This window comes from Malaya genurostris, chromosome 1 (assembly GCF_030247185.1).
Source record: "Malaya genurostris strain Urasoe2022 chromosome 1, Malgen_1.1, whole genome shotgun sequence".
NCBI lineage: Eukaryota > Metazoa > Arthropoda > Insecta > Diptera > Culicidae > Malaya > Malaya genurostris.
Genome location: NC_080570.1, coordinates 139,828,678 through 139,855,123, shown reverse-complemented (window position 1 = coordinate 139,855,123; position 26,446 = coordinate 139,828,678). Strand labels below are relative to the sequence as shown.

At 38.8% G+C, this 26,446-nt stretch overlaps 1 protein-coding gene across 14 annotated transcripts in view; it reads right to left on the bottom strand.

Moving 5' to 3' along the window:
- Window positions 1-26,446, bottom strand: part of LOC131425934 (protein lap4) — a 134,229-nt gene that overhangs the window by 88,775 nt on the left and 19,008 nt on the right. For all 14 annotated transcript variants that reach the window (XM_058588240.1, XM_058588249.1, XM_058588251.1 and 11 more), the window contains exons 3-4: window positions 14,018-14,135; window positions 257-425 (exon numbers count right to left, since the gene is read on the bottom strand). In XM_058588240.1, the coding sequence (XP_058444223.1) occupies window positions 257-425; window positions 14,018-14,135 (287 nt within the window). The remainder of the gene's footprint in view (window positions 1-256; window positions 426-14,017; window positions 14,136-26,446) is intronic.

Here is a 26,446-nt window from a genome sequence, read left to right as displayed (position 1 = left end):
TTTTGTTATTTGCACTTACAATTTTTTCAGATTTTTAAAAACCGTGGACGGGTATAATATCAGACTTTAAATGGTCAATGTCTCACACCTACGGTTCCGATAACGTATAGGGTTACCTGTAATAGTTTTTAACTAAAGTTGCTAGCATGTGGCCATGCATTGTCATGATGGAAATTTACGGATTCGTGCTTAGTCACGTATTCAGTTCGATTTTTCTTTCAATGTCCGTTTTAGACGACATCTTCTTCACACTTACCATCCAAAGTCCTGCGGCAGGGTCGTCAGCGACATATCGTTCAGACCCAGCACGGTTAGATTCCGTAGCTGCGAGAATCCGGCTGGCAGGCGGGGAATCGGATTCGAACTGAAGTCGGCTATCTGGAGACTTCGCAGGTGTTTGATGTCGTCGGGAATGTCGCCGATATCTGTTGATAGAACAAAACAAGAAGAAAAAAAAAACAACAATCAATGAATGTGTTAAAGAACCGACACCGAAATCACTGGCTGCACACACATTGTGTACAGAACGCTAATCACCGCCGCGAACAAAAATTGCACCTGAATATTGCAGTTAAACCGGGGAGTAATACGGGGTGGTGGCAAACAGAAGGTCGCCGCATTCAAGTCATTAATTAGAGTGCTCCTCATTAGCACGTTGATGCGACGACGATGTTTCAAGGTGAATGCAACCAGTAATGGGGCTGTGCTTGTGGGTGGTCGCTTGTTCGTTTAATTTTCCGTTGTTTTGGTCTCAATCGACCCAGATACAGTGCAAAAAAAGAAAATAAACAGTAGTACTCTTCTTCCCCCAAGTGGGCTTACTCCAAATAGTAAAATAGTTTATTTTTCCTCTCCTCAAAAAAAAAAAATGATGCAACAATGGATGCCAGGCACAGGTCATTTGTCATTCGGAATGGTGGCGTGGATGAAGCCACCTGATGACCAACCGAAATTGAGGTTAATTCGGTACAGGGCAGCCTGTTGTTTGTTGGGTGGTGGTGGAACCGTTTCGTTTCGTGCCATGTCAGAATAGAGCGAGATAGAAGTCATCGTGTGGTGTACAGAAATAGATTTCGCCAGCAGCCACCCATCTGACGTGATGATGACTACTTGGGTTGGCCTCTATTGTGTAATGGCGATGATGGCTAGGCGACTATGGCACCACTTCAGCCTCGCCATCGTCGTCCTCGTCATCGCCCTCGTCGTAGTAACGAGTGACCTCAAATGAACAACTGGTACTGGAGTCCCGTCAGCTTTCCCTCGCGGAACGGGTGCGACGACGACGACGGAGCGGAAAGACGAACGATTTAATCAACATAAAACAGGAAAAAAATAGCACCTCCTCACTGCTGGGAGTTGTGCCGGTTGAGGACAATATCCAACCATGAAAGTTTAAATTTGTATTCGGAGTAAATATAGGTCGTCGGTGGCTAGCAAAATATGGTTCCACTAGCAGGAAGGTGGCGTAGCGAGGGTTACGACAATAATCCTGCTAAGTTGAAAGATTTCACAGTCCCCCCAGTCAACAGAACTGAAACTCCCTCGACAATCGCGGCGTGACCGGGGAAACATTCCATATTTTTGCTCGCCCAACATTTTCCAAGCCAGAAACAATGCAACTCAAAATAAACGAGCAAACTTTTACTATATCTCACATCCATCGGTTCGAACTGGGGCGACGGAAATGTACCGGTTTTTTTTCTGCCTGCCTGCCGGCTTGCTTGTTTACCGCCAAGTCGCCGGGGTCAATCTCTTGTTGTCGGGGAACCGTACTCGCGCTGCTGCGGTTCGGCACGGCGTGGCGCTTGACGTAATATCTAACTGCCTCCCCCCCCCCCTTCCAAAATAAAAACCAGATGGCGCACACCGGGGAGAGTCGATGTCGATGCCACGAGAATCGCCACTTCGGCGAAGAGGGGGGCGTGAGGTGAGCGGCTGGTACCATCGACTAAAGCGCGAGCCGATTTTTCATCCGTCCGAAAACGGCCCCTAAACAACTTCGCCGTGGTCATCGGGTCGCGGCTTTTGAATTCCAACCCGAACGAACACTTGCGCCCCCCCGCTCCGACAGAGCACCAGAGATCAAACAAAAGCTCTGTTATTTTCTGTTTTATCTATTTCTTCATCCGTAACGCACCACCGGGTTGGCGCTTGCTCATTGGACGGGCGGGCGAACGGCCGGCTTGCATTGCCCCGACCCCGCGTTCACGGTTCATAAAACCCGGCTCAGTAGTACTGGGCAGCAGCAGTGGAAGATTCACCGCCACTTAGCGGTTAGTGTAAATCAACATTGCTGAGCCTAATTGTATTTCGTAAATCTGTTTATTGACGATGAACTAATTAGAGTTAAGAGTTTTTGAGGAGAAAATCTTCTCATTGTGGTAAAAGGGTATGCAACCGAATAGGGGGCAGTGTTGCCAGCCGGAAGATTAGTCCGCTGGGTTGACGCCGCCAATCTTGCCCTCATCTTCATTCTTTCACAAGATGCAAAAGAAAAGACTGATGATTCACCTACTAAACGAAAGGTTAATGACTCCTTCTAATGAATGTCGGAGAGTTGCTGATTTCAATGGGTTGAAGGCTGGCGCGTACCAGGAAATTTCTTTCGGAGGAGGTTTCAGAACAAGATGATTGGTTTCCATATATATGGAAGTCGTTTGTTGAAAATTATTCATTCAATAATTGAATTGGATATGAAAAATTTCATATTCACAGTTGGTAGAATTTTCTCAGATTTGAATAAAACGTTCTGAACATGTAGACTTTCGTCCTAAAATGTCATATTGTTTTTTTTCCGAAATTGAAGTTGAAAAAGGGCTAGACTATTTTTATCATTTTTCTTTTGATAGTGATTTTTATTTGATAGTTGACGAAGCCTACAAAAAAAAGTATTAGACTAAGGAGTGTATCGATAAGTAGTTAGCAACATTCAAACAGTTATTACTCTGAAATGGCATAATTTTTTGCAGCGTGTTTTGCGGTGACATGTTTGTTTACATGTCAATAAATGTTGCGCAATCGATTGGTTTCGGTACGATTTATCGTTTCAATGAGTCGAATTGATCCGGAAACGCGAAAGAAAATTCTGCGCACTTGGTGCTCAGAAAGTTGCAAAACGGGTGAAAGTGCACCACACCAGTGTCAAAAATATTATCGAGAAGTTCGGTAAGACCCTTTACATGAAGGATTTTCCCCGATCCGGTAGGAAAACGGGTCCCAGCCAGCCCGGCCGGGACTTAAAAGTGGTTGAGTACATCAGGAAAAACCCATCGGCGTCGACGCGGAATTTGGCCAAGCAGTTCAGCACCAGCATCGGGATGATTCAACGGATCAAAGTTCGGAACTCCCTGAAAACGTACAAGAAACAGAAGGTGCCGAAAAAGTCCCTGGTACAGGAAGTTCAGGCCAAAACAAGAGCGCGAAAACTGTATAACCGGATTCTACAGAATAAAGACGGATGCATCCTGATCGACGAAGAAACCTACGCCAAGGAAGACTCTCGAGCGCTGCCCGGACCGCAATATTATACGAAATCGGTGTAAAAGGACCTGGACGACATTGACACCACGGTGGCGATGGAAAAGTTTGGGCAGAAGGTGTTGGTCTGGCAAGCAATTTGTACCTGTTGTTTGCGGTCGTCGATTTTCTTCACGAAGGGCACAATTAACGACAAGGTGTAAGAGGAAGAATGTTTGAAGAAGAGAATGTTGCCACTGTACAGAAAGCATAAGGCTCCTCCTCTCTTCTGGCCGGATTTGGTTTCAGTCCACTACGCCCTCTCCGTTCTACAGTGGTTGTCAAAAAATAATGTACAATTCGTAGAAAAGGACATCAACCCACCGAACTGCCCGGATCTTCGGCCAATTGAAAGGTATTGGGCAATTGACAAGCGGCACTTTCGGAAGGAAGGAACAGTGTCCCAAAACATGCAGGAGTTCAAAAAAAAATGGACAGTTGCCACCAGGAAAGTCACAAAAGTAACTGTGCAGAATTTAATGAAGAATGTCAAGTCCAAAGTGCGAGCGTTTCACAGAAACTAGGATTTTCTTCAATATAATCAGTGAAGTGCATAAAAATGTAATTTTCTACAAAATGTGCAACTCATGTCGAAATATGTTTTTTTTTTGCTTTTTTATTCAATAATCAATGTTGCTCATTACTTTTCGATACACTCCTTAGTGATTTTCACAAAATCACTAAATTATTAAACACACTTTACCGTATAGATCTGGAACCGGAAGTCGGATCCAGATGAAATTAAACTGCAACCTATGAGGATCTTTTATTTGAGCCTGTTTGTGGAAATCGATTAAATCTTCTGTGAGAAAATTGAATGAGTCTCGTTTTAGTTTTTGATCACTGTTTTCGGTACTTCTGGAACCGGAAACTTGGAACCAGTATTGCGAATATCGGTTGGTTTAGTGAGTAACTAATATAGCCTACAAATTGAATCCGTTTTCAGCCAAATCTAGAAGAAGTTTATCCCTTTTTTTCATTGTCGCTCTAAATGACTTTACCCTATAAAACTACTTTACCCTATGAAAGCATGATGAAACTCAATAGCAACCTATGGGACTATGAGATTTTTTATTTTATGAGTGAATTCATTTTACACACACAGACATTGCTCAGCTCGATGAACTGTGTCGAATTTTATAGAACACTTAGCTCTCCAGACAAATTTGCACTAGTCAATTTTTCAAATGATTGCATAAACTTTCTATATGAGAAAGGTAATAAGTGTACTTTTATAGAAAATCGTCTTTATCATGATTTTGTAATAACACTAACAAGTGGGTACAAATTGAATAAAAGATTTACAAATTTACATTTTTTTCACCTGAAATTATAGATTTAAATGTGGAAACCCAGCACGCTATACGAAACTGAACAAAGCACGCTGCGAACGGAGCAAAGTCGGTGTTTTTTTTTCTTCTGTACCAGCGGTGGTTTTTTCACGTACCAGCTTTGCTTCGTCATTTTGAGCGACGATTTGATGTTTTGAAACTCATCGCCCTATAATTTCGGAACTGGATAAAATTGCAAGTATATTTGAAGACAATGAGAGCTTTAATTTGAATTATGATTGGTGAAAATCGATTTAACCGTTGCTGACAAATTGAAGTGAGTTTCGTTTTTAGAGCCTTTCTTTACTATTATCGGTGCTTCCGGAAGCGGAAACCGGGGACTAGTAGTCCCAAAATAGATTTATATATTCACTAACAAACAAGATCTGCCAGCTAGATGAATTTAGCAGTAAATTTTATAAAAATGTTCACCTGGTTTCGCCATCGCTTGTGAAAAAATACTCAAGGGATTGAAAATTTTCACTAATCGCGCTGTAATACCGGAACCAGAAGTGGGATCCGGATCAATTTTTTTGAGACTTTTTAAAGAATTCTATGACCTATCATTTAATTCTTAGTTTGTGAAAATCGGTTAAGAAATTTCTGAGAAAATTGAGTTCGCATGTTTTCATAAATTTGCACATGTTTTCTTGTAATTCCAGAACCGGAAGTTGGATCCAAATGAAATTCGGGAAAATTGTATGAGGCTATAAGACCTTTCATTTGCATCTAAGTTTGTGAAAATCGGTCAAGCCATCTCTGAGAAAAGTGAGCGATAATATTTTTCTTTTTTTGTCACCCTTCAATTCCTATATGAGAAAAAGCAAAAAACAGTGTCTTTTTATCAAAAACTAAACTAAACTGAAAATCATTATCACCCAAGAATTCAATGAATCTTAATTAGAGAGATTTCACAGAATACTGGTTGCCCGATATTTGCAAAAAGTATCAGTAATGGACAAGAAAAAGGTTTAGTGAAAAACACTTTTTTCCTAAAACTTCTCGTCTTACAATACATTGATGGTTGGAAAGGAGCATAACTTACCTTGGGACAAAGTTTCATTGAATTAGAAAGTGATGTTTTTTTTTGTAATTGACTTTAAATTTTGAAAACGGATATTTTTTTCAGTGCAGGATTTAAATAGACGAATTTCGCGCAAAATCGTATTCGGAGTTGACAGCATATAGACTTTGCAAACTTTATTTTTTTTCAAAATTGATCTATCTTTTGAAAAGGACTAGATATTGTAACCAAATTTCAACAAATAATTTGAGTAGAAAAATGATGAATCCTACAAAAAGTTGTTGTGCTGTTGATGTTATTAAAATTAAGTCTAATTTTCGAGTGAAAATACTGAAAAAAATGACTAATCGAATTTTACACTGAAAAAAAATCGATCTTAAAAATTTGAAGTCAAATTACAATGAGGTCTATTTTTAGGCGGTTTTTTCTTGCGTTTTTCTACATATCTAAAACATTTAGCATTAAAAAAAGTTCGATATCGGAAATCTCAAAATATTAAATCCCAAAGTCGATTATTTTTTTCAAAAAAGGGCCATTCGGTTTCGAAAGATTGCGTTTGTATTCTAGGAATTAGAGCGGTTTCCAAATAAGTTCTTTGTGTTACTTATTGAGTTCTGAAAAGGGCCGTTAGTGGCTTTGGAGTCTTGAAAAGGTTTATTTGGTGACGGAAGATTACGTCTGTTTTCCAGACAGTAGAGCGCCATTCCAAGTCATTTGTAAGTTTGAGCCTTGATATAGAAGAAATCATTACATAAATATAATCGTAACATAAGTCGTACAATCGCTCATACATTGCAATATTTCATCCATCTCAATATTTTAGTGAAGGAAAGTATCAAAATACTGTACGGGATGTAGTTCTTGTACTCAGAAGGGACAACCTGTGGAATTCTCTACGATATTAACAACTGTTTGGAACATTTACCTCGAACGCGATGTAGTCAAAAGCTAGCTTTATTTGCGCTCGTTTGGTGCAAATTTCGCGCAACGGAAAGTACACAAAGCTCATCAAATTATTCTCGATTTACACTAAACTGATGATTTTTTACCTTCGATTTGCAAAGAAAGTAAACAAAATAGTTCTTTAGATAACATTTAGAGCCATTAGAATGGCTGATTTTGTAGAATGTTCCTCATCGTTGTTCACTTTTCGTTTTCTTTTTCTCCAATGCAAACGGCCAGTTGCTGGATGACGCAATCGCTCGAACTACTCCCAATGCCGATTGATTTAATACTGAACCAATTTTGGTTAAGAGCTTTCTTTTTACGTGATTTAATTTGTAGCTTTTTCACAAATGGGCGGTACTAACGGCCACAAAAATTGCAACATACAGAATTTTGATGTTGATTATTTCACTTCGGGTTTGCATATTTGCATATTTGCATTATGCGAAACACAATTCATTTCTAGCTTTTAGAAGGGCCAAATTGTGGAATTCTCTACAATATCAAACACTGTTCGAAATGCTAGCTTTATTTGCGTTCGTTTGGTGCAAATTTCCCAAGCTAATCAAATTATTCTGGATCTGAATCAAACCGATTTGTAAACAAGAATTCTTAAGATCTTTTGATAACATTAGAACGGCTGATTTAGCATAAAAATAACTCGAAAATCGAGCATTCATTGGAGCTAAATACGCCGAACATCGACGGAAAAATTCTACAAATCAGCTCTTCTAAGGGCTTTAAATATTTACATAAGAATTATTCAACTGTTGAAATATGCAAATTGGATGTGAAAAAAGTCAATTTGTTAAGTGAACTACTCGCAATACGAGAAAAATGCATTGTGTGTATTGATTTGAAATAGTTTTAGTGGCCTCAGATTATGCAAGAGGTGTCAGATATTTTATTACTCATTACATCTGCATTAAATTAGAGGTAATTTTTGGTATTCACGTCAATCCGATTATGGCTCTGACATTACCCACTTAAAAGTGGTTGAGTACATCAGGAAAAACCCATCGGCGTCGACGCGGAATTTGGCCAAGCAGTTCAGCACCAGCATCGGGATGATTCAACGGATCAAAGTTCGGAACTCCCTGAAAACGTACAAGAAACAGAAGGTGCCGAAAAAGTCCCTGGTACAGGAAGTTCAGGCCAAAACAAGAGCGCGAAAACTGTATAACCGGATTCTACAGAATAAAGACGGATGCATCCTGATCGACGAAGAAACCTACGCCAAGGAAGACTCTCGAGCGCTGCCCGGACCGCAATATTATACGAAATCGGTGTAAAAGGACCTGGACGACATTGACACCACGGTGGCGATGGAAAAGTTTGGGCAGAAGGTGTTGGTCTGGCAAGCAATTTGTACCTGTTGTTTGCGGTCGTCGATTTTCTTCACGAAGGGCACAATTAACGACAAGGTGTAAGAGGAAGAATGTTTGAAGAAGAGAATGTTGCCACTGTACAGAAAGCATAAGGCTCCTCCTCTCTTCTGGCCGGATTTGGTTTCAGTCCACTACGCCCTCTCCGTTCTACAGTGGTTGTCAAAAAATAATGTACAATTCGTAGAAAAGGACATCAACCCACCGAACTGCCCGGATCTTCGGCCAATTGAAAGGTATTGGGCAATTGACAAGCGGCACTTTCGGAAGGAAGGAACAGTGTCCCAAAACATGCAGGAGTTCAAAAAAAAATGGACAGTTGCCACCAGGAAAGTCACAAAAGTAACTGTGCAGAATTTAATGAAGAATGTCAAGTCCAAAGTGCGAGCGTTTCACAGAAACTAGGATTTTCTTCAATATAATCAGTGAAGTGCATAAAAATGTAATTTTCTACAAAATGTGCAACTCATGTCGAAATATGTTTTTTTTTTGCTTTTTTATTCAATAATCAATGTTGCCCATTACTTTTCGATACACTCCTTAGTGATTTTCACAAAATCACTAAATTATTAAACACACTTTACCGTATAGATCTGGAACCGGAAGTCGGATCCAGATGAAATTAAACTGCAACCTATGAGGATCTTTTATTTGAGCCTGTTTGTGGAAATCGATTAAATCTTCTGTGAGAAAATTGAATGAGTCTCGTTTTAGTTTTTGATCACTGTTTTCGGTACTTCTGGAACCGGAAACTTGGAACCAGTATTGCGAATATCGGTTGGTTTAGTGAGTAACTAATATAGCCTACAAATTGAATCCGTTTTCAGCCAAATCTAGAAGAAGTTTATCCCTTTTTTTCATTGTCGCTCTAAATGACTTTACCCTATAAAACTACTTTACCCTATGAAAGCATGATGAAACTCAATAGCAACCTATGGGACTATGAGATTTTTTATTTTATGAGTGAATTCATTTTACACACACAGACATTGCTCAGCTCGATGAACTGTGTCGAATTTTATAGAACACTTAGCTCTCCAGACAAATTTGCACTAGTCAATTTTTCAAATGATTGCATAAACTTTCTATATGAGAAAGGTAATAAGTGTACTTTTATAGAAAATCGTCTTTATCATGATTTTGTAATAACACTAACAAGTGGGTACAAATTGAATAAAAGATTTACAAATTTACATTTTTTTCACCTGAAATTATAGATTTAAATGTGGAAACCCAGCACGCTATACGAAACTGAACAAAGCACGCTGCGAACGGAGCAAAGTCGGTGTTTTTTTTTCTTCTGTACCAGCGGTGGTTTTTTCACGTACCAGCTTTGCTTCGTCATTTTGAGCGACGATTTGATGTTTTGAAACTCATCGCCCTATAATTTCGGAACTGGATAAAATTGCAAGTATATTTGAAGACAATGAGAGCTTTAATTTGAATTATGATTGGTGAAAATCGATTTAACCGTTGCTGACAAATTGAAGTGAGTTTCGTTTTTAGAGCCTTTCTTTACTATTATCGGTGCTACCGGAAGCGGAAACCGGGGACTAGTAGTCCCAAAATAGATTTATATATTCACTAACAAACAAGATCTGCCAGCTAGATGAATTTAGCAGTAAATTTTATAAAAATGTTCACCTGGTTTCGCCATCGCTTGTGAAAAAATACTCAAGGGATTGAAAATTTTCACTAATCGCGCTGTAATACCGGAACCAGAAGTGGGATCCGGATCAATTTTTTTGAGACTTTTTAAAGAATTCTATGACCTATCATTTAATTCTTAGTTTGTGAAAATCGGTTAAGAAATTTCTGAGAAAATTGAGTTCGCATGTTTTCATAAATTTGCACATGTTTTCTTGTAATTCCAGAACCGGAAGTTGGATCCAAATGAAATTCGGGAAAATTGTATGAGGCTATAAGACCTTTCATTTGCATCTAAGTTTGTGAAAATCGGTCAAGCCATCTCTGAGAAAAGTGAGCGATAATATTTTTCTTTTTTTGTCACCCTTCAATTCCTATATGAGAAAAAGCAAAAAACAGTGTCTTTTTATCAAAAACTAAACTAAACTGAAAATCATTATCACCCAAGAATTCAATGAATCTTAATTAGAGAGATTTCACAGAATACTGGTTGCCCGATATTTGCAAAAAGTATCAGTAATGGACAAGAAAAAGGTTTAGTGAAAAACACTTTTTTCCTAAAACTTCTCGTCTTACAATACATTGATGGTTGGAAAGGAGCATAACTTACCTTGGGACAAAGTTTCATTGAATTAGAAAGTGATGTTTTTTTTTGTAATTGACTTTAAATTTTGAAAACGGATATTTTTTTCAGTGCAGGATTTAAATAGACGAATTTCGCGCAAAATCGTATTCGGAGTTGACAGCATATAGACTTTGCAAACTTTATTTTTTTTCAAAATTGATCTATCTTTTGAAAAGGACTAGATATTGTAACCAAATTTCAACAAATAATTTGAGTAGAAAAATGATGAATCCTACAAAAAGTTGTTGTGCTGTTGATGTTATTAAAATTAAGTCTAATTTTCGAGTGAAAATACTGAAAAAAATGACTAATCGAATTTTACACTGAAAAAAAATCGATCTTAAAAATTTGAAGTCAAATTACAATGAGGTCTATTTTTAGGCGGTTTTTTCTTGCGTTTTTCTACATATCTAAAACATTTAGCATTAAAAAAAGTTCGATATCGGAAATCTCAAAATATTAAATCCCAAAGTCGATTATTTTTTTCAAAAAAGGGCCATTCGGTTTCGAAAGATTGCGTTTGTATTCTAGGAATTAGAGCGGTTTCCAAATAAGTTCTTTGTGTTACTTATTGAGTTCTGAAAAGGGCCGTTAGTGGCTTTGGAGTCTTGAAAAGGTTTATTTGGTGACGGAAGATTACGTCTGTTTTCCAGACAGTAGAGCGCCATTCCAAGTCATTTGTAAGTTTGAGCCTTGATATAGAAGAAATCATTACATAAATATAATCGTAACATAAGTCGTACAATCGCTCATACATTGCAATATTTCATCCATCTCAATATTTTAGTGAAGGAAAGTATCAAAATACTGTACGGGATGTAGTTCTTGTACTCAGAAGGGACAACCTGTGGAATTCTCTACGATATTAACAACTGTTTGGAACATTTACCTCGAACGCGATGTAGTCAAAAGCTAGCTTTATTTGCGCTCGTTTGGTGCAAATTTCGCGCAACGGAAAGTACACAAAGCTCATCAAATTATTCTCGATTTACACTAAACTGATGATTTTTTACCTTCGATTTGCAAAGAAAGTAAACAAAATAGTTCTTTAGATAACATTTAGAGCCATTAGAATGGCTGATTTTGTAGAATGTTCCTCATCGTTGTTCACTTTTCGTTTTCTTTTTCTCCAATGCAAACGGCCAGTTGCTGGATGACGCAATCGCTCGAACTACTCCCAATGCCGATTGATTTAATACTGAACCAATTTTGGTTAAGAGCTTTCTTTTTACGTGATTTAATTTGTAGCTTTTTCACAAATGGGCGGTACTAACGGCCACAAAAATTGCAACATACAGAATTTTGATGTTGATTATTTCACTTCGGGTTTGCATATTTGCATATTTGCATTATGCGAAACACAATTCATTTCTAGCTTTTAGAAGGGCCAAATTGTGGAATTCTCTACAATATCAAACACTGTTCGAAATGCTAGCTTTATTTGCGTTCGTTTGGTGCAAATTTCCCAAGCTAATCAAATTATTCTGGATCTGAATCAAACCGATTTGTAAACAAGAATTCTTAAGATCTTTTGATAACATTAGAACGGCTGATTTAGCATAAAAATAACTCGAAAATCGAGCATTCATTGGAGCTAAATACGCCGAACATCGACGGAAAAATTCTACAAATCAGCTCTTCTAAGGGCTTTAAATATTTACATAAGAATTATTCAACTGTTGAAATATGCAAATTGGATGTGAAAAAAGTCAATTTGTTAAGTGAACTACTCGCAATACGAGAAAAATGCATTGTGTGTATTGATTTGAAATAGTTTTAGTGGCCTCAGATTATGCAAGAGGTGTCAGATATTTTATTACTCATTACATCTGCATTAAATTAGAGGTAATTTTTGGTATTCACGTCAATCCGATTATGGCTCTGACATTACCCACTCGCCTTCTTTTTTATTTCACTAATCATTTTTCGGTCTGATTTTCCGTGGAATTGTACATGAAAACTAAACATTGGGAGTGTTATCAAGCAAAGTATGGAAAAGATTTCAACATAAGCTGCTACGCACTGATGAGTCAAAGATGAAACATAAAAAAACTGTGAAAATGGGTATGTGCATCTTGCATAGATTTCGGGGTTTAAAAAATAAACCTTTTCCCCTTCAAATTATCAAAATCTGTACGGCTAGATAGCCAAAATCTGTTTCGTCCGGCGGCTCAACATAAACTGCAACGCACTGATGAGTCAAAGACGAAACGTAAAATAACTGTCAAAAAGTTTGCATACAAGGCCCAACAGTTTTTATTTCAACTAAATTGATCACGTTGCAATTACAAGCTGAGCTACGTACTTAGAGTACGCTTTGATATTTGTTCTGATCGGTTGTTGAAGTGGCATCGAAGCAAGAGTAGCGAGAGTGTGTCAAAATTTTGCTCGTGCATCTCGAAAATCCAAGCTCCTCGCACGCAAACAAATAACAGTTTCATGGAGATTCGTGATCGCCGAAACTTCAATGCCGATGAATCACATCTGACAATGTCAAACAATACTAAATAGGTATTGTAAAAGTATAAAGTGTAGACACCATATTTTGGGCGATAGTCTGCTGATGAAACAATCAGCTTACTGCTGAGTGCAAATGATGCTGACTCCATCAAACAAAATGAGTACTAAAACAATAGTCGCGAGCTCATTTCGGAGCGTGTTTGGTCATATTGATCCGGCATTAAGTGCACTTATGAGAAGAAAAACTATCAACAACAAGTATTACAGTTTATTTATGGAGCACTTGAAAGCTGAAATCGTTGCAAAACAGCCTTACAAAAATGTATTTACCAGACACACAAGAACACCGAAATCATGCCTAAGGCTAAAATTACTTTTCCCATCTAAAGTTTCACCCAAGTTGGCTCCCTCAAACTATTATCGGCTTTGTATTTTTATTAGAATTTAACGAGAAAAACAGATTGGGAAAAAGAACTAGGAATACAACTATGAACTGAGAAAAAACGAGATGGGACTCGAACCCGTAGTTTTTTCCTATTTTTTTTTAAATATTTATTCATATAAATAAAGAATTTAGAATTATTTCTCTTAGTAATATAAATTGAGTACAATCAAAAGCTTCCCTGAAAATTGTTGAAACACAGGCGATTGAAAGTCGCTACCTAAAAAGGTACTGTTACTCGACAGAACTGCCAATTATGTGTTTATGGACTGAGTACAGGGCAATCAACGGTAGAAGTATAAAACAAAAAACCCTCAATCGATTTCCCCATCGATCTAAATAAAATTAACCACGATTGGTTGCGGCGTGATGCCCCGCAACCGAGCAATGAGAGGAACCGCGGCTTGTGTGCGGCGGCTGTTCATACGATCCGACAGACAAACGTGTCCGACAGGGATGAGAGCAGAGCTCTGATGCTTCTCGGCACAGCGGCAGCATCCAAAAACAAGCGCCGTCGAATAAGTGGATGAATGGATTGATGCCCTTATGATGGAAACCATATTGCCCACCACCACTTACTCGTCGTGGCACACTTTGCGAGGTGGAATTAGTCATTAGTTAGGAAATTAGGAAGACTCTTACCATTCCGGGACACGTCCAGTTCGACCAGATTCTCGAAGTTCTGAATATCCGCCGGTAGTTTCATGATTTCATTGTCGCTAAGTCCGAGCTTCCGTAGTCGATGCAGGCGAAAAAAGTTCTGGAAGAGTAGATTGGAGAAGAAGAAGAAAAAAAAAGATATGAGTAATCGGTAGTCAGTTAAGATTTTTTAAAACTTCCAATCAAATTTAAGATTCAAATAATACATATTCACAGCACCATTGACTTACAACGGGCCGCGTAGATTTTTCGCTGAGCATGTAAACATATTTACTCCGCCGAAGTAACACGAACCTCGACTTCGCGGGAAATATGACGGTGAAATATCGGAGTGTCTCGTTCTGCTACAACTTTTTTTTTGCACTGACATCAGTCTTCAGCTTCAGCTTAATGCATTTTAATTTGGGCCACGACATTGAAGACACACATTGTTGTTTTGCATCGTGTTTCGTCCCGTGAAATTTGGTGCAAAATGCCCGCCAGCAGGCGATGGCGGTGGTGCAAGCAGCCGCAAACAACAACCGCGCCCAAAGTGGAGGATGGGAGGCCGCCGCCGGAGTGCCGTGCGATAAACAAAAATTGAAAATGCTGATTCAGACGAAGGGTTTTTTCAGGGTTTCGGTTGTCGAAGTCGTGGCCTGATGGCGGCGGGCACGGTAGAAGAAGGTGGTAAACAACCCCCCCTTCAACAAACCGGGTTTGGTGCCGTGTGCGCGGTATGTCAATGTCAACGGAGTTGTTGCTGTTGTTGTTGCTGCAGTACGCATTCATTGTTTTGCATTCGTTTGCCCGAATATGACCCACAAACCGTGAAACGGTGAAGGTCTCTCAAAACCGGTATTGGCTTAGCGATGACGGGTGCAAGCCAAAGAAGGAGTTCATTGGGGGTAATTAATTCTATTTTGTGTGTGCGCCTATTATAGAAAGGTGCTTTGGAAGTTATTTTGAATCGTAGTAGATCGAGATTTTTTAGCGACTATTCCAGTTGAAATAAGTAACATTATCTGACGGCTGACACAAAAACTGAGATTGAAATAAGCGATGTCATTTGGAACAATAAATTCTTTCTTCACCTGTGTGAATTTCAGCTCTTGCAATCAACGACGCAGTGGTCCACAAATAATTTTTACTTGTGTTTTAGATTTTTACCGCAGCAAAGAGACAAAGAACGATGTGAATGATTTCGTTTTCGACTCATCAGGGCATTAGCAGTTTATGTTGAACTGTTAGTGCCACCTCACGGTTCAACATAAACCGCTAATGCACTGATGAGTCGAAGACGAAACATATAAATATTAAATTAGTCATGTGCACTTTGCACACCTCACAAAGGTGCGGCAAACGACCCAAACGTGATTAAACCCGTAATAAACGACAACAATCTACAAGATACCAAACCCCCTGAATGACTACTATCTGATGACAACCAGATGGTCGTCACATGTGTTTTTTTCCGTTTGACATGTCTGGGGAGACATTAATATGTGTTTCACAAATAGCATTAACTTTACGTTTACCTAATGGTTTATGTTGAATCCCGAAGTGGCATTGGTAGTTCAACATAAACTGATAATGCACTGATAAATCGAAGACGAAACGTAAAAAATATAACGAGGTGACAGAAATTCTCAAACTATTCAAATGATTCCCTGCTATAGCTGTTTTTTATTTTGTTTTATTTTGATTTTTTTTTTCGTGTTTGAAACGAGGCCCGGAGAGCCTAAAGACTGTCCCAGAAAGTATGTACGCATCCGAAAAACCCCTACTTTTTCGTAATGGTTCAGAATCTGTCAATTTTTATGGCTGCGTCCTGTTGTTTACACTATTCTCCAACCACTTGTGCAGTTGTTTATTCGTTTTCATTAGTTTGTTTCGAAATGCGTGGACTTTCAGCAGAACAACGTCGAAAAATTGTGCACAATAGGTGCACAGAACGCGGACTGTCACTGAGAAAGATAGCAAAAGTGGAAGGAGTAAGTAAAAAAGCCGTGCGAAATGCAATCAGGAAATTCGGTGAGTCTAACATCTTTGAGAATAAACCGAAAACGGGTCGAAAAAAAGGTCCTGCTAACCCTCAGTTGGATAAACGTATAAACGTTTCAGTTCGGGATGTGGCCAAAAAAGTGGACACTTCGAAGTCAAATGTTCTTCGTGCTAAAGAACGTTTGAATCTTAGAACCTATAAGAAACAGAAACAACTAAAATGTAGTCCGAAACAAGAAGCATCGATCAGGCCGAGGGTTCAAAAACTGTACAATACGATTCTTGCTGGAAATTTGAACTGCATAATCATGGGCGACGAAACCTACGTGAAACTCGATTACAAATCCTTGTCGGGACCACAATATTATACAGTACGAGAAGGGCAAGTGTCAAACCAGTCTGAGACATCGGTTGAAGTCGAAAAATTTGGTAAGAAAGCTATGGTTTGGCAAGCAATTTGTAGCTGCGGTAAGATTTCGAAACCCTTCATCACCACTGTTTCAATGAACAGCGAAATATACATCAAGGAATATTTACAAAAACGACTTATACCCATGATTCGAAGCCACAAGGATACTGTTGTCTTCTGGCGAGATCTTGCTTCTTGCCACTACTCGAAATCAACGATAGAATGGTATACTACCAAAAATGTCACTTTCGTCCCAAAAGACATGAATCCACAACTTCGACCAATTGAGGAATTTTTGGCATTAACGAAGGCACATCTGAGGAAACATGTCTCGGCAGCCGAAACCATTCAACAGTTCGAAAAAGATTGGAAAAAAGTGTCAAAACTTGTCGCCAAGAAGTCTGTACGGAGTTTAATGAGGAACGTTCGCAAGAAGGTGCGCCAGCTAGTCTACAATGGCTAAGTAGCAAATGTTGAGAATAATATTCTGTTGTTGTAGTCTAATATTATCAGTATATCGAATAAAATTTTAATATCTAACACTTGTGAATTATTTACAGCGAAATCAAAGTGCGTCCATACTTTCTGGTGGGACAGTCTTTAGAACGACCTCGATATGAGTGAACCAAACGAACAAAAGCTATCGCCGCTACGAAAGAATACAATTATTGTTGACTTCCGTTAGTGCAAAATTCGACCTTCGATACGAGAACTTGAAGGTTTGCTTAAGCAGCAAATGCATATTGTCATGAAACGTGTGTTGTTTATATCTAGTTCTATAAAGAGTTGGATGCAATTCAATTCGCTAGACAATAATAATGTGCACTGTGTGGAGCATGAAAATATCAAGTACAACATACCAGTTTATATGGAAGATAGTACTATAGAGGTGCGTGTGCATGATCTCTCCTCAAGCATCATCGATCCTTATATTCGCAAAACTATGTCCCAGTACGAAGAGATTCTCTTCATCGAAAAAGAAAAGTGGAAGAACTTTTTCCCTGGTATTCTAAATGGCGCACGTTTGTTACGCATGCGCTTGAAGAAGGTTATACCTTCTTATGTAATTTTCGGTCAGGATACAAGAATCCCGTTGCAAATCACTTGTTACCTATGACAACCAGATGGCCACATGTCAATATTGCCAAAAAGCTGTTCACTATGGTAGGCCATGTGAAAAACTGGACAAGAAGACGTCTGCACCAAAGGACAACAGCACTCCTTCCACACTAACCCCAAAAAACCAGTACATCGGAGACAGCCACCAACGGCTATGAAGCTTGCTCTTCAACAAAACCAGTTTTTTTTTTCATAAATACGTTTATTTCTTAAGGCAGTTTACATAAGTTTTTCTTCGCCGTAGCATCACTTTTACATAACATTCTTATCCTAATTTAATTCTAACATAGTCACAACGTTTTGAATTTATTAAAACATATTCTCTTATAGCTTAAATATCATCTTAGGTAACTCGTCATTAATTATGAAATCTACTCGGAAATATTATTTGAACCAAACGATTAACTTCTATAAATTATAAAATAAGCTGTTATTTTCAGACATTTTGTTGATAATTTCATAAACTGTTTCGAGTTTGTTTGTATCATTACATAATTTTTATTCTAATTTAGCTATTGGTTGAACTCATGGACGCAGCTGGGATCAGAACTAAGTCTTAAAAGGGGCCTTTATTAAATTGAAACTCCAATTTTCTTTATGAAATGATAAATAAGTTTCATGTATGAAAGTTCACGACAAGCAAGAATGTCTCGAACTGGGATATTGGATAGTTTACCTTGGGTACGCAAAGAATTTATTAGTTGAGATCTGACATCACGATACTCCACGCATGTCCAAACGACATGATCAATATCCCGATAACCTTCTCCGCAAGCACAATGATTAGTCTCGGAGAGCCCAATTCGAAGGAGATGTGCATCTAACGTGTAGTGATTGGACATGAGTCTGGACATCACACGAATGAAATCCCTACTCACATCCAGTCCCCTGAACCATGCCTTTGTCGATATTTTCGGAATAATTGAGTGCATCCACCGACCCAGATCATCTCTATCCCAAGATGCTTGCCAACTGGCAAGTGTTCTTTGGCGAGACGAACTATAGAATTCGTTGAAAGCAATCGGTCGCTCATAAATTTCACCCTCAATAGCACCACGTTTGGCTAAATTATCGGCTCTTTCATTGCCTGGAATGGAGCAATGAGCCGGGACCCAGACTATAGTGATTAGATAATTATTATTCAATATGTCGTTCAGACACTGTTTTATTTTACCCAAGAAAAACGGTTCATTTTTGCCAGCAGCGTTTGAGCGAATGGCTTCAATTGCACTCAGACTATCTGTGAAGAGGAAATAATGGTTTGGAGATAATGTGACGATTACACTCAAACTATAATGAACTGCTGCTAGCTCTGCTATATAAACAGATGCAGGTTCTTGAAGCCTAAATGAGGCCGAAACATTATTGTTGAACATACCAAACCCTGTCGCTTCTTCAATTCGCGATCCGTCCGTGTAAAACATTTTCTCAGAGTCAATATGTCTGAACTTACTTAAAAATATTTTTGGGATTTCCGTCGAGCGTAACACAAAACCAGTTGTTCCATATGCAAACAAATATAAGCAATAACGATCGTTCCGCCAACAACAGTGACATCGAACCAATGGATGAGAGCGTGAATAGCGAACCAATGCTCCCCTCTTATTCGTTGGATAGCTATGGAAACGCCTCCCCGCCAAGAAAGAAGATAACGCATTAAAGCATTAAAAAAATCCTTTTTTTGTATACGTATATTATATATTATGGTATCTATATTTGATCTAAAACGGTTTATTATTTTTACGTTTCGTCTGTGACACATCAGTGCAGAGCAGTTCAAATTGAACTGCTTAGTGCTAAACTTGGCAGTTCAATTTGAATCGCTAAGCAGACGTAAAGTAAAGACATTGCACTCCATTGCAAAACAAAAAGTGTTCTGTAAAAGGTTAGCGACGCCTCCCTTCCCCCTTTGCCTCGCTAAGTTCGTGCTCATCAAATACAGTACTGTTTTCATTTTCATGCTAAATACATAAGTAACAACCCTTCCTTTATGAGAATGGCAAAAAAGTGAGAAGGTTTTATGCCTGTCGGAGAAGATGAATAAAATAATCGCAGCTCTAGTTTCCCTCGTTTCTAAATAAAAAAAATTATAAATAATCTACAATCCTTTCAGGCCGCGACTCCAATTTACGATAACTGACTTGCAATACCTACGCCCAGTTATTGCTTTTCCAAAAAGGTAAAACCCAAACCTTCATTTGAAAGCAATACCACTCGAATCGAATCAAATTCCGGTGTTTATTAATTCCCTTTCGTTCGTTGGCATGGTAGCATCCCATGAAACCAATTCTCCCCGCGTTCCCTTCGTTTGGTCGGTTCTGAAAAAAAAATCGTTCCAACATAGGCATCGAATGTGCAACTGGCCATCAATATTCAAACGTTTTGTCACCGGGAACAGTGCAACGAGTGCTAGCTAGCAAAACGCTTCCCGGTCCAGTTCTGGCCTAGTTCGCGGTTTCCAAACAATCATTGGGAATGTGTTTGTTAGTGTGTACATTTGTCATCACCTTTCGTAATGCTCTACCGCAAAGTAACTTCCTACTGTGTCGGTGTTTTTTTCCCATCGACTCGACTCAGTCAAACGTTGTGGTCTTTTTTTTTTACTGGGTATATTTGCTGATATGATGCGTGTTCGTGTGGGTGTGCATTTATGGGTAAAAACTATTAACAGAATTGGAACATTTTCGTTATGCGATGAGTTTCGCACCAACTTATTGTACGTTGTTGTTCAGAGCAGTCCAGAACTAGATGATAGCCGTTTTTTCTGGCGTAGTCTTATTCTAGGAGCCACGTCAGAAATCGCTCAGCTTTGGCTTCGATCCAGAAATCCTCTGACATTTCTCAAATAACTCAGACTTTCACTAAATGAAATAACTACCAACTCTCACCACTGTAAAATCTCCTATCTCCCTTAGAAGAAATGCAACAGGGTGAATGTATTTTGTTTTTTTTTGCCTCACTTTTGCAGATCGTGCTTAGCACGAATTTTTCTTTCTAACCTTCCTCCCCCACCCCGCAGGCATTAGACGAACCTACAAATCGATTGAACTATTCAAACCGGTGCATTTGCCGAGCGCAGTTTCCACCACTGGATGATCGGGAACTGGATAACCTTTCCCAGCATGCTTGACTTGGCTTGACTTTGCCTGCCTATTGTAGTGTTGTAGTGAAAAGAAATGGTGTGCCATTTGCCAAGTGACACCTGTTGGTAGACGGCTGAATGAACGAACGAACGAACGATCCGAGCGATGAGTGAAAACTATTTGGCATTCCTGGGTCGTGCAGTGGCAAATGCATCACGGACACGGAGGCCAGTCGCCGGTTCGGGGCATTTGCGACGAGTGCTACGAAGTATTTGGTGGTTTATCGGCAGTAGAAGTATTTTCCGTGCACCACAACCTCCCAATGACGGCGGCTATTCAATAGGTGTACGATTTTCTCCTCTCCTCTCCATTGCTTTCAATGCACTGCCAAGCCTTCTTCCGAAGTTGTTTGTGTTCGACGACAGGAGATTTGTTCAGGCGGAGATGAGTGCATTCCAGTGGTTTCCTGTGCGGTATTGTGTAGGTCTTCCAGGCAGTAGCGGTTGCGGTTTTTGCTGCGTTCTCATATGATAAAATGCAATTCATATATGTGAGATCTGGACTGTGCACTGCTTTAGTCATCGTTGATAATTAGATGGTTGTTCATGTTAATGTCGATTAACTCGATAATTTAACATAAAATTTTACAATTGAGTATTTAGAAGATTTACAAAACACCTTTTCCGGATGACATACGCATTGCTTTGTCAGAGCATAACTGAAACACTCAACTTTATTTCGCGCGTATTTTCTCTTAATTTGTTGACGTGAATACGTCTTACTTGACTATGGGGCAACACTTCAAAATTCGCCCTGTGGAAGAATTAGTAGAACGTAATCGTTTTCGAGTTTTTTTTTATTCAATAATATAATATATTTTTAGGCACACCGCTTAAGCTCTAAGATGCCAAGGGTATTTTCTAATCTTAATTAACGACTAACTTAAAACTAGAATAGTATCATAAGATTACGTCATCTCGGATTTTCGAGAATCCAGCTTTCAGCTGGCGTTCGGCAGTAGTCGGTGAATTGAACATTTGCTTCCGCAATTCTGAGATTTTTGTGTAGGGAAAATTCTAAACCTACTTGTATTGTGTAATGGGGAAAAGGAACTTATATACTAACTAAGGGAGGACGCCTCAAAATCATTTTCAGAATTTTATTCTGAATCCTTTGATCTGAAAAATTGTTTATAAATTAACAATTTGTTTTTTAGACAGAGCTTAGAATTTCTGTTTATAAGAGGATATAAACTTTTAATATGTTTATTACACTTTGCCTGGATTCATTCAATGTGATCCTTGAAAGTGAGTTTTTTGTCATACGTTAAACCTACACAGAAAGAAAAGATGAAACTTACATGACATGTAAACCAATAGTACTATTAAACAGACATCAGTTGAAACGAAAATCTGATTTAAAACCATGATTGATGTAAAATTACATTGAAATGCCTTTACTTTTTCATCGAGCAAGGCTGTAAATTTACAAATCGCTTAGTTTTGTAATGTAACTTTCCATTCAATTACCTGCTCCAAATATGTTTATGAAAATAAATGTAAATTCACAAAATATTTTTATCTGTGTAAGTATTTTGCTTGATCAGACCATGTCAATTCCAAGCCATTCAATTTGAGAATGTGATTAATGTTTGGTTTAAGAAAAGAAGCTCTTGGCTTGTGAGGAAAGATTTGGTTTAATTTTCCATTTTGACAGATAATCACTGAAAATATTTCAACTTCTTCGTAGGCGACTGCAGATCACTCTTAGATTTCTACCTGTGGCTAACAGACTTGTGTCGTCACAGAATAGCGATTTCTGACAACCAACGGGTAGATTTGGAAGATCAGAAGTGAAAATATTATACAAGATTGGAGCTCGTACGGGTAGCAATTCAGATTTACAAATCTGATAGCTAACCCGAAGAGTACGATCAGTTAAATAATTTTGAATCATTTTGATCAAATAAATAGGAAACTGGAAATCAGACATTTTTGCTATTAAACCTTTTTGCCAAACACTGTCGAATGCCTTTTCTATGTCTAGAAGAGCAACTCCAGTGGATAACCCAGAAGATTTATTTGCTTTTATAATGTTCGTAACTCTTACAAGTCAAGTTGATGAGTAGTTGAATGTTCATGACGAAATCCAAACTGCTCTGGTAAAAAAATTGAATTCTCATTTATATGAGACATCATTCTCAACAAGATAATTTTTTCAAAAAGTTTACTAATAGAAGAAAGTAAGCTGATTGGTCGATAACTTGATGTTTATGCTGGGTTTTTATCTGGTTTGAGGATACGAATTACTTTAGCGTTTTTCCATCTTTTTGGGAAGTAAGCTAATGAAAAACACTTGTTGAAAATTTTAACCAGGAGTCTCAAGGCAACATCGGGAAGATTTTTAATAAGAATATTAAAAATTCCATCATTACTAGGAGCCTTCATGTTTTTAAGTTTCCTAATAATTGATTTAATTTCATCAAAATTCGTCTCAATAAATCTATGGCCGCTTCCTTTCGGTTCGTGTGGGTCCGCAGGAAACACCCCCAGGCTACGAAGGCCCGGCGGGTGGCCCGCATGCAGGTCATCGACTGGAGCGTAGAACCGTAGGCGGTGATGGTGATGTTACGGAAGAGAATGAAAAAAAAAGTAAATATTGTGGAAACCGAGGTAAAAAGGGGGTATGTAAACAAAATGTCTGAAAACTTCAGAGATTTAATTAGTTGCCATCGAGATGGTGAAGAGACGGGGAAAGAGGGAACGAAAAGTTAGTGACAAAAAAAAGATCTTGTTAGTTCCAATGAAGATGGTGGACAGGGACGGGGATCGAGAGAATCGGGCGGATGTTAGTGTCGAACCTGTAGGTGGAGATTATACTTTCTGAGCGAGGTATAACAGATTACACTTGGATATTAATGTGTTTAAGGTACTGATATATGAGAAACGGACCGGAACCTCAGGCGGTCTACCTCGGGCCCTAAGGGATTCCAGTAGCTTCGACCTGGCGTCACGATACTCTACGCACGACCACACGACATGCTCGATGTCCTGATAACCGTCGCCACAGGTGCAGAGACCGCTCTTGAAAGTGTAGTGATTCGACATGAGCCGCGACATAACACGAATGAAATCGCGACTCACGTTCATCCCCCTGAACCAAGGTTTCGTCGATACCCTAGGGATAATGGAATGTAGCCATCGTCCCAGTTCGCCATTGCTCCATGAAGTTTGCCAACTTTCGAGAGTTTTCTGACGAGAGATACTGAAAAATTCATTGAAGCAGATTGGTCCTTCATAAATATCACCTTCCAATGCGCCCACTTTAGCCAATAAGTCTGCCTTTTCATTGCCCGTAATGGAACAATGCTAAGGGACGTAGACTAACGATATTAAATAAGACCGTTCAGATAAAGTTCTCAAATGTTCCCGTATTTTCCCCAGGAAATAAGTGGGATACTTTCCTGGCTTCATTGCCCGGAGAGCTTCTATTGAGCTTAGACTGTCCGTGACAATGAAGTAATGGTCTTTGGGCAAGGTTTCAATGATCTCAAGAGTATACTGAATAACAGCTAATTCTGCGACGTAGACTGAAGCCGGATCACTGAGTTTGTACGAAGCGGTGATGTTTTTATTGAAGATACTAAAGACTGTGGATCCGTTGAGATTTGACCCATCAGAGTAAAACATCCTTTCACAGTCAACTGCACTGAATTTGTAATAAAAAATATTAGGGATCACTTGAGGGCGTACGTGATCCGGAATCCCACGAATCTCTTCTCTCATGGATGTGTCGAAAAACACAGTAGAATCGGAAGTATCCAGGAAATGAGCACGGTTGGAAACAAACGAAGAAGGATTAATATTCTGAGCCATGTAATCAAAATACAAGGACATAAAACGGGTCTGAGAATTGAGCTCGACAAGCCTTTCGAAGTTTTCAATCACCATCGGATTCAAGATATCACATCGGATTAGCACAGGGCTGAAAAGTCACCACTTGTGGCTGAACACCCAATTTAAAACTTAATAATTGAATTTTAACTTATATTCCAATAAATAGTTATTTTAAAAGAAAAACATCGGATTAGTAATCGATATGAGAGATCCCAGAATCGATTTTTCAACGGTAAGACGCCCGCGAGCACTTCGAGACTCATCGTGTGAGTCGGCTGCATGCAACCTAAGGCAATACGCAAACAACGAAACTGGATTCTTTCCAGTTTAATGAAATGAGTGTTCCATGCAAAACATTTGAATTTATATTGTTGAACGATAATCTGAAAAAAAAAATCGGAAATTCACTTAACGAAGACATTAAAAACACAGAAGTTGGTAGTTGGTAGGGTGATAAAATACCGGTACGATACAGACGCACGACCAAATGTTTAACTGGTAACCGTGTGGAGAACTTTTTCTGCCCAAGTGTCAAATCATCTGGCGAGTTTGCAATAGAAGATTCTCGTATCTTTCGTTGCAAATTGGTTATCGTAAAAGAATCTGTCGCTTGGGTTATTAAGGTTTCCTCCTTCGTTGATGGTGTTCATTTGGGCACTAAACCCTAGTTCGTCCGGTATGGAAAACGTGAAGCCATGTAACCCCCATCCTCGGGCAGACTAGCCTATGAATCGAAAAAAAATTACTCAACACTGTTCACAAATTGAAAAGGTTGAACTGTTTTATGCCCGAGTGAACTTTCTTGTTTTTAATAAAGACTCAATTATAAGCTTTTTAAAGAATGTCTTAGTAATAATATCAAGAATTCAGTTCAGCATTGAATCAATTGTGGGACGTTCGCAGGGCAAAATTCTCTTCTAACAAGAGCGATTGCGTCATTCTGCTGCTGGTCGTTTGCATTGGAACTAAATGGGGGACATTATACAAAATCAACCCTTCTATAATTGATGCTGCATTCAGTCTTGCCTACGTAGTTGATTCATTCAGTCCAGTTAAGAATCCAATTCTAGGGTTTAGTTCTGAAATTCAGTCTCAGAATCTAATACCTGACATTTTTTTCATTCCCAGAACCCAGATCTAAAATTAGGTTCCTCGCTCAGAATCCAAGGCCAGAATCAAGTACCATAATTCTGGAACTGAAACCGAATTTCAGAACATGATTTTCTAAGCCGGGAATTTAAAACCGAACTCTGGATCTGAGATCCGCATTGATGCGAGACCTGGACTTTGGATCTGAATTCTGAAATAGTGGTTCAAATCAGAATTCATTTCAGAAATTCCTGGCCGGATTTCAGGTTTAGAATATAGTTTCAATATTCAGGTTCAGAATTACAGGAACAGAACTCAGATTCAAAATAAACTTGTATTTCAATAATTGAGTTCTTCACTGCTTTCCAGAGTCCAGACTCGGAGTTCTAGACCATAATGCAAGTTTAGAATTTGGTCACTAATTTGTCACTGGAGCATTTAGTAGAAATATTTCTTTTTTTTTTGTGGTCGTCCAAATGAGGCGGTAACACAAAAAAGCATGAAAAAAAAATCCACAAAATCGTTTTGAATGATGGAAAACTGAAGTTGCGTGAGTTAGCTGACATCGTAAAGATATCAAAAGAACGCGTTGCCTTTATACTGTATAAGCATTTGACTATGGGAAAGCTCTGTTCAATATGGGTGCCACGTTTGTTCACTGTTGACTAAAAACGAGAATGTGTTGATGATTCTGAGTAATGTTTGGCCATGTTCAAACTTAACAAACTGGAATTTTTGCGTCGATATGTGACAATGGATGAAACATGGATTCATCAATTCACTCCGGAATCAAAACGATCGTCATCTGAATGGACAGCAACTGGTGAACCTT